We start from the raw sequence: 15,758 nt of genomic DNA, 5'->3' as shown, positions 1-15,758 counted from the left end.
AAAATTTGACATTCCTTATATAAATTCATACAAAAACACAGGTTTTAGCTAAGCTATCCAGTTTAATGCAAACAGTTTATCTTTGTTTTTGCTGTAACTATATTCTGAAGATTTGGAATTCAGTACAACTCCATATACACTCTCAATGTGTTTTTACTAAACAAGTCTTCACAAAATTTAATACACTTCCAAGAACAAATGCAATTTGCTTTTTTATGAGTTGGCTGTCAGACATTCATATGTTTTAAGTTCAAGAAAAAATTACTTTCAAAGTTTTACCTTTTGATCGGGCAAGTTGAAAAGAAATTCCCTGTCAAAACGACCAGGTCTCCTGAGTGCAGGATCTATAGAATCCAGTCTATTTGTAGCACCAATAACAACTATCTCTCCTCTATTATCCAGTCCATCCATGAGGGCAAGAAGAGTAGACACTATAGAACTAGAAGAGTTTTCAAAATAAATAAATAAAAATGGAGGCAATACCGTAATAATTTTTGCTCTTTCACTCTTAATTTCAAAAAGTACGTAGTCAAAGAAAAACCGTGCTACTATGTCAAGTTTCAAACCAAGAACTCTTTTGATATCACCTGTATTACTCTTAGCATTACAACTCCAGTAGGCACTACAACAAACTCAAACTTCCTTCCTTACAGAACGTTTTAGGGAATGTGAGCTCAGTTAGTCATTTGCTGTGACTCAAAGGGATCTCTTCCATTAACAGCGTATGCATCATCCCATTTAGAGCAAGTGGTGGGGTAACACTGAGTAGAAGAAAGGCGCATCAAAATGAAGCTCATAAACTAGCCTGCTGACCCCAAACCTCCCTCCTTTTCCCCTCATTTGAGTCATGGGAGACGTGCATACAATATGCCACAGTATGTCTATAATATGAGAAACACAACCATGCTGCCTTAATGGGCACAGCAAAACTGAGATTGAGGGCAACCAGAAAAAAATTACATCTAGCAGTAAATATGCTTTAAAAAAAAAAATAATAATAATATGGAAGTAAATCTAGATAAACTTCCACATCACTCAGTCATCAAAAGGACAGAGGAGTTCACTTCATTCATAGAACACTGCAATTGAAAAAAATCTCAGAATGTGTTTTCAGCTGATTATTATATCAGGTTGGTAACAAATAACCTGTTTATAGTACAAAACCAGCAACCAATCCTTACTTGATGCTTCAACTGACAGGTCATCACCACTACAAGTTGATTGACAGCAAATTGCGGTCTGTCTGAAAAGCTCAAAAGGTAATTTTCTGGAGCAAAAAAACCTCAGCAATCTGTCCTTTCTACTGTAATGGATCTTACGCAAAAGTAAAAATCCTTCTTGGAAACTCAATAAAATTAAGCTTTAGAATTTACCAAAATAACATGGTCCTGTGTGGAGGAATTGAACTCTAAGATACTTGCAGATCTCTTCCACATCATTATATTCTACTCTATAATGTATATTCCTTGATAGCACACTAAAAAATAATACCTGTGAATCTGATCTTGTCTACTAGAACGAACTGGAGCCAAACCATCTATTTCATCAAAGAAGATTATAGAGGGTCTCATCAAGTATGCCTGGTGTGCAAGAAAAGAAGAAAAATCAATTCACAATTAATTCACAATTATTCCATCAACATCAAAAATAGTTTATTCTTCTTACCAAGCAATAACATGCTAAAATAACACACACTGCAACACCTTAGTTAAAAGGGGCAGTCTAAAAATAAAACTCAACTTTCAACAATACTGTTTCAAAGGAAACAGATGCATTCTCCTTTAAACAAGCAAGATGGCACCAGTGTATCAGTTTTACTGTCTGAGAGACTCAAGACAGCACAGTGCTCATAAACTGAGACACCTTACACTGAGTTACAGAGAACAGTATCTTATCTGCACATAATCCATTTGTTTAGGCATCTGTCAGAAAACAGCTTGTTTGTGCAACTGTGTCTCACTGCTTGATAAGAGACTCCATCCATCATTTTCCAAGCCCAATGAGGGTACTAAAATGCACACACAGCAGATGCAGTCCCACATCCTCCTCTACGCAGCATACCTTGAATGTGACAGACAACTTCACACTCACTGTCTCTTCTTTTTTTTTTTATTTCCCCTTTTTCCAATTTTTACCCAAACTACTCTGTCCACTTTATTAATGGACAAGTTTAGAGACATCTTCCTCTCAGTTCTCAAAGCAAAATAATGCTGCCATTTGTACACTCCTTTATAAGTTCATCTAAATATATAAGCTATTTAGTATTTAATTTCATTTGCAAGTAATTTGGGTTGCCTAGAACACAGTGCAGATATAGCAGCAAAAAAAAAAAAAAAGCACAGAATATACACAAGATGTATTTTTTTCTAACCTGATCAAAAAGGAGTCGAAGCTGACGTTCAGATTCACCAACCCACTTACTGAGACAGTCTGCTCCTTTCCTCATAAAGAAAGCCACCTTTTTGTCTCCTTGACTGCATTCATTAGCTAGAGCTCTAGCTACCAAGGTTTTACCTGTTCCAGGAGGACCATAGAATAAACAGCCCCTGAAGATAAATGGATCAACACAGTCACAAACTTATTTTACGTCTCCTGAAAAACTCCAAGTCAAATTTTATAATGAAGACAGGGAGCCTGGAGAAGAAAGACTTAAGTACTATTATTACTACTTAATGTATTCAATGTGATGTCATAAAATCTATGTTTGTTTTATGCTTCCATAGATAAGCTTCAAAAAGATTGTTTTACTCTACTTAAATAACTCCTGAAATATTAACTCTTCAGCAATGCTTTAAGACAGTTTCTGTTACTTCTTTGGAGAGATTTTCTCCTTCAAAACAACACAAATATCTCAAAATTTTCCTCTTACTTAGATTATGTGTACCCATTTAAATCTCACACTAAAATGGCTTATTAACTGACATTAAAATCACAACATAACATTACTGTGATTACTTCTATTAAAAAAATAAAATCAGCACTTACCTTAATTTAGTCATTCATTTGACAAAAGGATTGATATTAACAAAAAAAAGTCAAGCTACTAAGGCTGCCTTAATACAATATCTGAATTCTTCAACCAAATCACTAAAAAGTTCACTTTACCACAAAAAGAGTAAATTAGACTCTTGTTAACTCTTCATCCTGTTTATTACATTCTGATAGACAAGTGGAGTAGCAGACACGTAAGTCTATTTTAACTGTAAACACTTGAAGGAAAGAAGCAATCTCCTATGTGTTTTCAACTGAAGCACACTTCAAGTTTAATCAAACTTTAAAAAAAAAAAAAAAAAAAAAAAAAAGAGCAAATACACCTACCTTGGTGGCTGAATTTTGAATTTTTCAAATATTTCTGGATAGAGAAGAGGAAACACTACCATTTCCTTAAGTGCAAGGATGTGATGACTCAAACCCCCTATACTATCAAAACGAACCTTACAAAAAAAGAAAAAAGCAAAGCATGTATAAGCAAGAGCTTTTCATAGAAGAGTCTCTAATTATAAAACATATTCAAAGAAAAACTGCAAACAAAAACACATTCATTAAAAAATACTGTACTAAAATTGCAGCTCAATTAAGTTGAAAAAGTCGACCAAGTCAATTATCAGTGACTGAGGGGAGGTTTATCTGGTTTGCAAATTAAGTATGACAACGATGAATATGAATATCTTGAATATCTACATACATAGCAATCTTAAGCTCAGGCACATCATACCATGTATATACTTCAGCACTTCTAGACATTAGTTTGGTTCTGCTAATAATACAGCAAATTCTTCACAATACACACCATGAGCAACACACATCATTGCACCTGAACAGGTTTTATCTTGAGCCAAACCGAGGGTTCCTGGACTACACTCCCTTCAGTCAGGCTTGCCAGAGATAACAGTGAAGTTCCACACACACCATGCATGAAGTTTGCACAGGACCATGGTCAGCTCCACCATCAGCTCTTATACCTGTTTCCACCCGCTTACAATAGCACACATTTCTCTACTACAGTAATTAAAACCAGCTACAAACAAAGAAATGTAATTGAGAAACAGGTATTTTAGCTCATTTATGTTATGTATGCAGCCTGATGACAACTTAGAGGCCAAGAGCAAGCGCATCCTAGCGCAATAGACAAGTCTTGAAACAATCAAAAAAGATCAGCGAGTTTATAATTAATTTACTTCAATTTCAATAAGAGGCTGTGGTGAATTCTACTTATGCAGAACTGGTGGAAGGAAAAAAAAACTTTTAACTGAACTTACAGATTTATCAACAATCATAGGGTCAACATCAGCCAAGCTTGCACCAACTTTCACACGTTCTCGCAGGATTCCACTAGCTAAATCTTCTGCTCTGAAGTTTAAAGGCAGGCACCTGTTCAATTACAGCAAGAAAAATCAAATATTGTTTTATTTCAATCATTTGGCAGGAATGGGCAAAGACGAGTGAATGGCTTCATCCACTGAATTAAAATGGACATCAGCCTACCCAATTTTCATCAAATTTCAAAACTGTTATTAAGAAAAAAAAAATTCATCAGGTTGAGTTAAAAGCACTTAAGAACAAATAACTAATTCTCCTAAGCATCATTAAAAATTGACAGCATCTAAGATGATGACTTTCCCAGTTTGATAATGCAATAAAAGCTAATATTTTGGTAATTATTCTTCTGTATTTAGGAGTTCCTTAACCATAGCGTTATGCTTGTATATGTATTTCAGTTTGTAGAGCTAGAATGGACATATTTCCATTAAACACAGAAAAGAATGCTGAGCAAAAAAATGAGACACCAATTGCTGGCACTGATGAAATGCATAAATTCAGTGTAGTAAGAAAAGTATTAACAGAACGTATCAGAGTAAGGAAAACATTAAAAAAATATTTAGTTTTAAAAAGTCAAGGAAAAAGTCAAAGTTAAGAAAAATAATAATCTTACAGATCAGCCATAACTCTCATCTGCCTGATCCAGTATACAAAGAAGCTTCACTTACTTCAGCATTCCACCAGCTGAAATGAGTTATGTCTTGTAATCCATCTAAAGCTCTCTCTCACAAACATAGCACTATCACTTTGCAGTGGTTTATTTTCTGCTACATAATAAAAATGAAACCCTCCTAAAGACCCAAGATGATTTGGTACCTATTTCTTGCTCTGGCCATGCTTTTAGATTTTCTTCTTTCAAAACGTTCTTCATCTGAGGAAGTGGTATCGCTGCTGTGAATGGCATGCTTCTTTCTCCTATTCAAATGGCAAAATAAATATCAAACTCTGTTCTCTTCACATGGAACTTTTCACAGTGCTTTTCACAGTGGAACAGCATGTTTTGATTTTTTAATAAAATCAAATTGAAAGAGCAAATACTGTATTGCTCAGATTTACCAGACACACACAAATTCTTGTTGTACTGAGTATCGAAACAATCATGAGGAGGGGATGATGATATCATCATTTACAGTCTCAAGAATGTCCAATATCAACATGAACATCACTAGAACAGCAAATTTTTTTAAGATGTGGTCCAGTTCACATAAATAACAGTGAGTGTCATTAAGTATCCAGTCCTCAACTTGCTGATGTTCGGATAGCTATAAAAAAAGTTTCCCAACACTTTATCCATCTGTAACACAACAGAAATACCAAGATCTGCTTATTCAGTTTGATGCTTCCCTCAGAATATTTTTTTTTTAATTCCATACCTCCTACAGCAAAACTTCATAAACGGGGAGATTACATCTGAACAGCAGAACTTGTACAAACTACTCGTGTGTCATTCACTTTTCAACATCTGTATGACCCATTTCTTATGGCAGTATTGCAGTATTTCAGAAAACTCTCAGAAAATACCATCAATACATTATTAGATTCTCTGTATAGGAAAGTGTCCAATTTTTGAGGTCTTTCTTGGTTTTTGTTTTTTGTTGTTGTTGTTGTTGTTGTTGTTGTTGTTTTGTTTGTTTTTCGTTTTTTTTTTTTTTTTTTTTTTTTTTAACTGGTGTGAAAAAAAGCAGCTTTTTTGCACAAGCAAACAAGGCTTGGCTCACAGAATAACTCCTGCATCTTTAGTGAATACAGTGAGCTGCATCATTTGAAAGAACATGATACGCATTGATGAGAGGCTTTCTGCTAAAACAAAACAAGTGAAGGACCAAAAATTAAATGCATTTTAAAACATATCAAAGAGAACATTACGCAATTGGAAAGAACTTCTGCAAGAGTGTAAAACATCCCAAGAAGTAGAAATAAAATGGTAGTGGAAAAATAAGCATGTTAAAACTGAAGGGATCACAGAATCACAGAATGGCCAGGGTTGGAAGGGACCTCAAGGATCATGAAGCTCCAACCCCCTGCCACACGCAGGGCCACCAACCTCCAAGGATATCTGCTTTCAAACCCTCTGCATCTTGCTAGCAAGTAGAAGTTCAGAGATTATCCAATAAAATGCTGCATATGCATGACATGCAATAGAAACGCTCTCCTAAATGATAAATGGTAATTAATATTTCAAAGGAACTCGCAGGATATTAGGATTCTGCCACTGAGCAGAACTCTAAAGTTTTGATTGAAATTATTATCACACCAACAATCTAATCCAGTTTGCTAAATAAGAGCCTTTCAGCTGCTTGCAAGAGAGCTGGGTAAACTACGGATTTCTTGGACACAAAAGATAAAGTCAAAAATCATTTTCAGCTAACACTGTGTTAAGTTGCTAATGCTACTTGCAACTTGAATGAAAAGAAAGAAATTACTCATTTTTTTTTAGATCTTGTAGAACAGCAGAAGGGCATTATTTTAACTGCTGCTTTAGAATTAAATACTAAACAGAAACCCTTAAAGAAAAAGTTACTGTGCAGTGCACAAATCCCTTCCTGGTACTTGCAGCACACTTGCTTCCAGTCTGCTTCCAGATTCCTCATCACAAAGCTTCTACTGCTATTGTGAAGTGCTGTGAAATTCATTCTTATATGCTGATAAGGATCTGAACCTGATACACAATTCAAGACCCATCCATATGCATGAATGAAACAAACAACATTTCTAAAATCAGAAGGTAATAGAAATGTACCATGCAAACAACCGCGTACCAGAAGGCTGACACTTACCTGATATGGCTTCTTCTGGCAGGAGATCTGTGAATATCAAACAGTGTATTTTCTCTCTTTTTTTGGTGAGCTGGCACTGAATGAGAGAAGTGACAGGTTTGTAACATCAGTTAAAAAAAAAAAACAATAAAAAAAATAAATGGAGCTACAAAAATTGGAGTTTAGCAACAATTTCTATCACTGGTTTCTCTAATAGCTCAAATTAAGAATTTCTCACTGAGGTAATACATGGTTACCACTGCTATGCATTTATCCAGCCATAAATTAGGCTTATCACTCAAAAAAAAAAAAAAAAAAAAAAAAATTAGCAATTTTTCTACGTAATTATTTATTAGGCTCCTTTCTGAGCTCATCTCTTGCCAACTACTTTCCAACACTGAGCCCAGTGCAAGGCAGTATGTGCAAAGTTCAATGCTGCAGCAAGCACTAGAGGTGCCCCACAATTCACACTTTACAGATGTTCTGAGTAATCTCACACACACAGTGAACAAGAACAGGCAAGTACAGAAGTCACTAAGCACTGCATGGGATCTCTTTCAGTGATGAGGAGCAGCCATACAAATCCCCTTCCCAGGCCCACGGTGTTTCCTGGAAGTAAATACAGCAGAACTGTATGAGCAGGGTCCAGTTCCTCACCTATTGGAGGGGCCTGATACCTTTCAACAGTTTTTCTCTGTCTCAGATTATATGGTCGGTCATTTTCTTCTCCTTCAGCTTCTTCTGCTTCTATATCTCCATCTTCTTCCTGAGACTCTGTTTCGAAAGGGAAAAAATTTCAAAACTCATCTTCTTAATACCAGAATTATCCTCACCCTAAAAATTAACAATTTAATGGACATTGAGAATTGTTCCCCTTCTATTAATTAGAACTAATTGGCAAGTCACTAGAAATTTGAAGACCAAGATAAATCTACAACCTATTCTCAAAACCTCTTCCAGTTTTCCACAGACAGTTCTGGAAAAGCAACAGACAGAAGTATAATCAGATCAGTTTTAGTTGTGAAGTACTGCAAATGTCTGCTATCTTGCTATCTTTCTCCTTCAGTAATTATCCCCCAAGTTAAGAAAAATGCTTCTCTCTCTTTTCACACAGTAGCCTGGGAAAATCAATATTTGATATAGCAGAAAAATAACAATAAGATTCACATTGTAAGTTTTACACAAAGCAAATGAACCCACTTCATAATGTTATTACCTAACGTTAATCCATCCGTTATCCATCTGTTAACATGATCTGTATTTCTGTCCCTGGATCTCAGAATTAAGACTGCATTCTTACTAACTGGTACAGACCAAACCTCCTACAGCAAAGTTTCAGTTTGAAATTAAAAGACACTATGCTGTACCCTGCATGCATCCCTAAAGTCAAGTTTGATCCTGACTTCCTAAGGAAATCAAGCATGCTGCTGATAATGCCTTAAAGTTAGCCATTATCCGTTCTTTCTCCAGCATTTTTTGAAACCAATGGCTTGAGCAACATTTTAAAAAGCAGAATTTCAGATCTTGACAAGCCTTCTAAGATTCAGAAAATAGAAAACTATAGAAAATAAACTAGAAATAAACTAGAAAACTATAGAAAAATAGAAGGAAAAAAAATAGAGACTTCAGTTAATACCTTCACAAAAAGGAAGGATGCAGAATTGACTTATATATTCTTTCAGGTAAGTCATCCATGATTAGACAAATAGCGAGTCAATCAATACATGCACAGTTCTGCAGCACATACAACAAATGCTGGTTTCATACACACAGAGGATTGTTAGAGGGAATATGAGAGCAGTTTCAGTTATTTAGCAATACAGAAAACACAGGTAAAGGAAAGCAGAAAACACATATTTAGAAACCACGTTTTGTTGTACTACTTTCAGATAAACTTGAATTGGTTTTATTCAAAGAAAACTACTTGCAGCAATCCCTAAATTTTTACTTTTTTCAGTGTAAACTTCATTAGGTGCTTAATAGATCCAAATCCAGATCCCAAACCAAATTATTCTCTGCAGCTTAATACTTTACTTAATATTTTAGGCTAAGAAGAGCATTGTTTTGTAAATATTTCAGACAAACCCTTACAATCCTGTATAATCCATACCTTCTTCTTCACCTTCTGTGGACACTTCATGGTGGTTCTGAATCCCATAGCTATTTCTCCTCAGTGATTTCCTTCTTCTTTTCACTCGTGAATACATATCCATGTTCTCCTGGAATAAAAGTAACACATACCCCATCAGTACCATCCCATGTCACACTGTTAATGCACAGTTTAGTAACACTACATAATTTCTAGGCCTCAGGTGTTTCTTCAGAGCCCTCCAGAGACAGACTACAAAAGTACTCTCATTCAATAGGTGTTAAAACAAACATCTCAGTATCCAGGCTAATACATTGGTAATAGCAGTATGAGGCTGTTTTAGGCAACAAAATGATGACAGTCCTTAGTTCTGTTATCACACTGCCAGAGCACGGATCAAATCAAAAGAGAACCACCAGAGCAAATCAGATGGTCACAGTAGTCAATTCATCAATAAAGAACACCTGATTTTGCACCCTGCCAAAATACATACCACTTTCATCGACTTCCTTCCAAATTTGAGTTCAGCAAATTTTCTAACATCATCCTCTGATGAGGATCCACAGAGCTACTGGCTCGTGCACAGATGATACAAAAACAAATGTGCTCTCCCTTTATATTGCTTTCATCCAAGAGATAAGAAATGCTGCACTTACAAACTCTGTATCCGTCCACATTCGCAGCCGTTCTACTTCCCCAGAGCGCCTGTTTCTCCTGATGTTAATATTATCCATTTCCTGTAGGACAGCTTCAGCAGTACTGAAATATATGCAACAATTAGCAAAAAAAAAAAAGAAAAAAAAAAAAAAGAATAGTCTTAAAATAGTAGACACATGGAACTCTTTATTGTCCAATAGCTTAGCATATCTAATTATGGTCTGTTATGGTTATTCCAGGGTCACTAAGATGACTAAACATACAAATGACTTAAAATATGGAATTTTTAATGTAGCTTTCTGAATCCAGCAATTAAGGAAAATACTACCTGTAATAAAGAGAACTGAAAGGTGAAGCTACAGAATATAAACTAAAGATTATGCATAAGAAAGAATGCTGACGCTCCAGGTTCAAATTAAACTGTAATGTTTTAGACTGTATTTTTGTGCTTGGCACAGGTTGTAGCATGCAACATTTGAAACTGCTTAGGAAAAGCTTTGCTTTTTATCCACATAATTATGGGACCGGGAAGCAGTCAATGCCTCACAACTGTAAACATTATAGCTTCCCACCTTGGCCTCAGAAAGACAAAAATAAAGAAACAACTTAAAAACTATGAGATCAGTAACACCTAGAACTTCATCATTCATTACTTGAGCTCATTACTCTATCACTTCTTATCTACTATCTAACTAGACTACATTTTCATTCATTATCTGGAGTATTTATTGTTATTATTATCTGGAGTATTATATCATTATTATTAATGTATTATTCATACATTTCATTATCTGGAGTATTTATAAAGAGACTGCAAAGCAATCCTAGGGTATGAGTTACAACCCTGTCCAAGATGCTTTATTGCTAAGGAAGGAAACAACAAAGTGATTAGTGGAACTAACCCAAATATTTGGCTAGCTGTTCTGACCACCTAGTTACTACCTTCTGCAGAGATTATGGTCAGTACCTTCTTGAAATCTACTATTGTTGCATAATAACTGTAAGAAGATAGAAACTTTCACTTGTTTTAAGCTGTTCAAAAGTAAATCTGAATTGGAAAAACCTGTCCAGAAAGAAGTCAATGGAACTTCTAGCCATAAATGTCAGTAAAGATTTCATTAAGAATGCCCCTCTCAATTTTACACAATTCTTCCACAGCATCTGTGATGTGTGATATTTACTGCTTCAAGAAAAGTCATGCTATGGTTCATTACCAAAGAAAGCAGGACTTGGGGGGCCTGGAAAAGTCCACAAATTCTTCCAGGCCGAAACAAACTGCCCAGTACCTAAAATCACTGCTGGCATCTGCTTAACTTGTTCTTAAAAACCTCCAACGATTGATTATTGGAGGCACTGCAGTCAAAGTTCATACACAGACTTCAGTACCACAATTTTATCAAATTACACTATTCATGGTAGACTTTTTCCTGTTGTCCACGAGGAGAGGGAGATTCAAACTGCTACTAAAAACGTAAATGTAAATCAGTACCAATTTGTAAAGTGATATGAAGTAGCCAGCAAGTAAATTGAAAAGAAAATTTAATGAATCAAAGATTTGACAGAGTATGTTTGGCAATAAAGATCATACTTGGCAATTCAATCTTCATATCATTTTTCAAGGGAAGCAGACACTCAGAGATGTGACCATAGAAATCCATTTTACAGGTGGGAAAATTGACACACATTAAGCGGTCTGCCCAGGGCCACGCAGAAATAACAGTTCAAGAACAATATTTCTGGCTCCCATTCCTATGCTCAGACCAGACCGTGCTTCCCTCTCTGACCTACTTTGTCTGCACAGAAAATGTCAAAAAGCGACACCCACCCTAGGTGAATTGTTAACAAACGGTAAATAACAGAGCAAAAACAAAAGCAACAAAAAAGAAAGCTACACACTTTTGATAATTTTATGATCAAAATCATACAAGCAATATCTGGGAAGCTTTCCGTGCATTGTTGCCAATCACTACTTTACATCACATTCAGATATCACTACGTGAATGGGTTACTAAGAGACAAACTAGGGTGTGGGTTTACAGCGTGTCAGCCACCCTGCAGTAACTGCCAACACACACAGCTTTATCAAGGGGGAAACACAAAGGAGCTTACTCCTCACCAGAAGTCCAGTAAGCAGCTTTGCATTTAGTGCATGGGTAAAACTGGCAGTTACAGCAGGGGACCCAGCCTTTAACTCAAACCACAACCCAGCTTGCCTCAACGCTAATAGGTTTGCACAGCAAAACACAAAGATGGCACTGGAAGACAAGGTTTTCTAACTTCATAAAAAATCAGGACGTTTTGTGAATACAACTGAAGCATCCCCACGTACCTGTTGACTAGCTGATCAAACAACAAACTCTGATTCAAAGTTTCAAATCTGTTTTTCCTGGACCGACAACTTTTTCTGACTTCTATATCTCCGTTTATGCAAGCATGGTCCCCATCTCCCTTTTTTTCCCCTCGAAGGGGATGGCTTTTGAGAGCTAAGAGAAATTTGTATTACTACTTTAAAATGCAGTCAAGAACATTTTCACAAACAAGAGTTAGTAAGCAGAATACTTATCAAGGACAATAAACCAGAAGCCATTATGGAGCACAACAAGAGCATCCTTACATTCGCTTAAGAAATATATACTTAAAATTCCCATCAAAGTTGTTTTTTGAACTATTTCTTCAGGGTTAAGTTTGTTTCCTTATAAAATAGATCTTATTTTACGATTGAAATTTGATATTCAAATATCCACTTGATATTTTTAATTCAACACTGATGCTAAATGCACGCTTGGCCACCGGTTTCAATTCTTAGGCTTCCAAATACATTATCAAGACATCAGGTACAATACATTGATTTCACAAATCTGTACCAGCTGCTCTGTACAAAATCAAACAAAAAAGGGGTCCCCCTCCTGATTGCCCCTCAGGCCCCACAATTAATAAATAATAAAATACCAAAAATGCTTCATGAAGTAACATTTACACAGTCAACGTAGAATTAAATAAGACAGTTTATGAAAAGGGGACACAAAGGACAACGTGGCTCTCACTGAGATATGAGATCAGATGGCAAGTCTGGAAAGGAGAATCGTATAGGAAAGCTGTACCAAGGCAGAAGGAGCTGCAGACAAGGCAGGTCTCTCCAGAGCAATAACAAAGTAATGCTAAGAGCCACAGAAGGCCAATTCTCAAAGAGTGTAAGTAAATTACAGACACTAACTGTGAGAGGAAGGCCAAAATTAGTTCCCAATACTAATTTTGAGAATTAAGGTAAATATCATGATCATGGCCAAGAGGTCTGAATTGAGAAAAGAAATGGAACTTCATCTGAGAATGTTCTCCATGTCAATAGAGAGCATCCAAGATGTTAACAGAAGAAAACTGAGCCAAAACAGTAACATTTCAGATCGAAATAGCGTAAGTAATCAGTGAAGTTATTAAAAAATATATGCAACTGAAAGTCATTGACATAAAGCTGGAAAATGTAGAAGTAGGTACTACGGGGTCCACTGAAATGCACTTACATAAGCTACGTCCATTTGGTAGTGTAGCACCAGGTGGAGAAGTTAACCTAGGAAACAATTACAGTAGACAAACAAACATTAGAATTCCTCAGCCAAGCAACTGTTACACAACAAAAATAAAACCTTAGAACTTAAATACAAACTTAAAACGTTGCACAATAAACCAGGACTTCAAAATCATTGTGAAACTAAGAGCAGACTTTTTGTCTCTGAAGATTCTGCTTCTGCCCAACGTCGGAATGAGGGCAAAACTGCCAAATTCCAATTATGTGAATCCTCCCAATTATCCAAATATCTCTGATTAATCCCTCCAACATTCCCTCATGCCATGTCCTACTATTAACTCTCCCTTTCTGCTTCAGAACAGGATCTTGATATAGCTCTTGAAAAGCAATTAACATTTAAGCACTTGGAATAAAGTAGGAGATGCAAAGAAAGCTGTTCTGTAGTCACACACTCACAAAAAGAAAATTTAATAAAATTAAGAACTGAATAGGATTATTTTATGCCTGGAGTACTTCAATCGGTAGGGAAGTAATTTCAGGTTCTCTATCAATACTTTTTAAATTAACTTTTCAGAAAATTAACCTCTACTATTCCACAGCTTAAGAAAACAACATATTCCAAATTCTTCTGAAACGTTACTGCCTAAGCAATTGTTCATTCACCTTTAAAAAACTTCACATTTGTTCACCATTGGACATAATGCTACTGAAAGAACAGTAGTGTGGAATAGAAATGAACAAGAACTCGACAGCTGTGAGCAGACTGTTAGAAGCAATCTGTCAATACTGCTATTAAAAGCAAGTCACAGAATAGAAAAAAATATGTATTTTTAATCTTTTCCACCCTAAGCAGGAAGTACCTTAAAGATGAGTGACCTGCAGTGCACAGTGCACACCAGTACTGGACAGGAAGGGGCACCTTGTTCTCAAACTCAAAAGCTACAATGAATTTCATAGGAAAAAAATAAAAAGAGGAGAACTAAATAATAAATGGAATCTGAGCTTGAATTTGACCAAGAGTTCAACATACTACAAACCATTCAACTCAATAGAAGATGTGGGCTTTAGCTATTATTTTCCTACCAAATACATGAAAAGTAAGGGTTTCTGCAAGGCTTTGCAACCATTTTGCAAATTTTTGAAAGCCACATTTAAAAATCTCATGCACATTCAAGATCCCAATTATGTTCTTCTGGACAGATACTTGATGTTTTTCAGACAACAGAACTGAGGAAATGAAACCTGATTACAATTAAAGGCTCAGCAACGAAACCTTGGCGAAGTCTGAAAGACTCAAGATCATTATTAAGCACAGCACTCCAGATTTTAGCCAAACAAAACCAACAAAAGCTCAGATGCATGGAGGAGTCACAGTGCTTTTTGTCTTAAGTAAAAAGAGCACCAGTAACCTGATTAAGTTCCATCTGACACAGTGATCTAAATTCTCCCAACAGCATTATTTTTTTCTCCTAGCATTCCTAATAAATACAGTACAACTCTATACATGCTAAAAAAAAATGCCATGAATTTCAAATAAACTCAATTTATTCTGTTTTAAAAGCAAAAAGAAACAGAAAAAAAGAGCAGATCTATTTAAGCTTTACAGTTTTTCAAAATATCTCACCCTAGCAGATGACAGCTCTGAAGCAAATTAGTGTCATTCATATATACAAAGTGTATAGAATTCATATCTAGTCATTCATATATACAAAGTGCAAGAAGAACATTTGTTATTTGTACACAAACATGAAATACCCATCTACAAGATCACTATTAACCAAAAGTTCACTCTCCAGGAACATACAGTCTACATCTCATAATTACTTGTAATTGTGTGAAGAACCTTAGGAACAAAAGACTGGCTTTTAAAACTATAAGGAGTTAGAAAATGAAACAAATTACTTCTCTTTTGGATTATAAGTAATTTATTCAGGTCCCTGCAACCAAAATAGGGAAGGGTGACTTTCTTTCCATTGTCATTTCCTGCCTCTCTTCCCTGTTTGTTGGTAGCTCATCAAAAATACCCTCAAGCTGCAGCTCATTGAAGAAATAAGCCAAGTGCATTATGAATATTGAAAGAATTGAACAAACTCTGTACTCCTCTTAGCATCAAGTTACCTGGACTGTCCAGTTGAGATGCTCCATTCCTCTCGCTGCCCAGTACTGCGTGATTTTGATTTGTCTTTGCACACAGGATCCGCATGTTTTGAGGTACGTTTGGCAGGAGGAGATATGTGGCTATCGCTCAAACTACCATCGCTACCTTCATCTTTCTGAAAATGAAGAAGTGTCATTAATTGGCTCATTTATATATCCTTATTAAAAAAAGAAAGAAAGAAAAGAAAGAAATTAAGCTTTGTAAAATGTAACTTTAATTAATGGAAATAGTCAGACGTTATCAATGATAATTAAA

General features: G+C 35.8%; 1 protein-coding gene across 3 annotated transcripts in view; it reads right to left on the bottom strand.

Annotated features, from left to right (window-relative positions):
• ATAD2B (ATPase family AAA domain containing 2B) overlaps positions 1-15,758 on the bottom strand; it is a 69,675-nt gene that overhangs the window by 39,986 nt on the left and 13,931 nt on the right. For all 3 annotated transcript variants that reach the window (XM_042829794.1, XM_042829809.1, XM_042829803.1), the window contains exons 2-14: positions 15,464-15,618; positions 13,341-13,387; positions 12,152-12,305; positions 9,822-9,924; positions 9,187-9,295; positions 7,734-7,850; positions 7,098-7,173; positions 5,137-5,235; positions 4,260-4,371; positions 3,319-3,434; positions 2,372-2,546; positions 1,492-1,580; positions 280-439 (exon numbers count right to left, since the gene is read on the bottom strand). In XM_042829794.1, coding sequence (XP_042685728.1) covers positions 280-439; positions 1,492-1,580; positions 2,372-2,546; positions 3,319-3,434; positions 4,260-4,371; positions 5,137-5,235; positions 7,098-7,173; positions 7,734-7,850; positions 9,187-9,295; positions 9,822-9,924; positions 12,152-12,305; positions 13,341-13,387; positions 15,464-15,618 — 1,512 coding nt within the window. The remainder of the gene's footprint in view (positions 1-279; positions 440-1,491; positions 1,581-2,371; positions 2,547-3,318; positions 3,435-4,259; positions 4,372-5,136; positions 5,236-7,097; positions 7,174-7,733; positions 7,851-9,186; positions 9,296-9,821; positions 9,925-12,151; positions 12,306-13,340; positions 13,388-15,463; positions 15,619-15,758) is intronic.

The sequence above is a fragment of the Centrocercus urophasianus genome, unplaced genomic scaffold, assembly GCF_019232065.1.
Source record: "Centrocercus urophasianus isolate 14NV4802_14NV808 unplaced genomic scaffold, USGS_Curo_1.0 seq_10, whole genome shotgun sequence".
NCBI classification, from domain to species: Eukaryota; Metazoa; Chordata; class Aves; order Galliformes; family Phasianidae; genus Centrocercus; species Centrocercus urophasianus.
The sequence above is the reverse complement of the archived record's forward strand: the minus strand, read 5'-3'. Positions and strand labels throughout refer to the sequence as shown.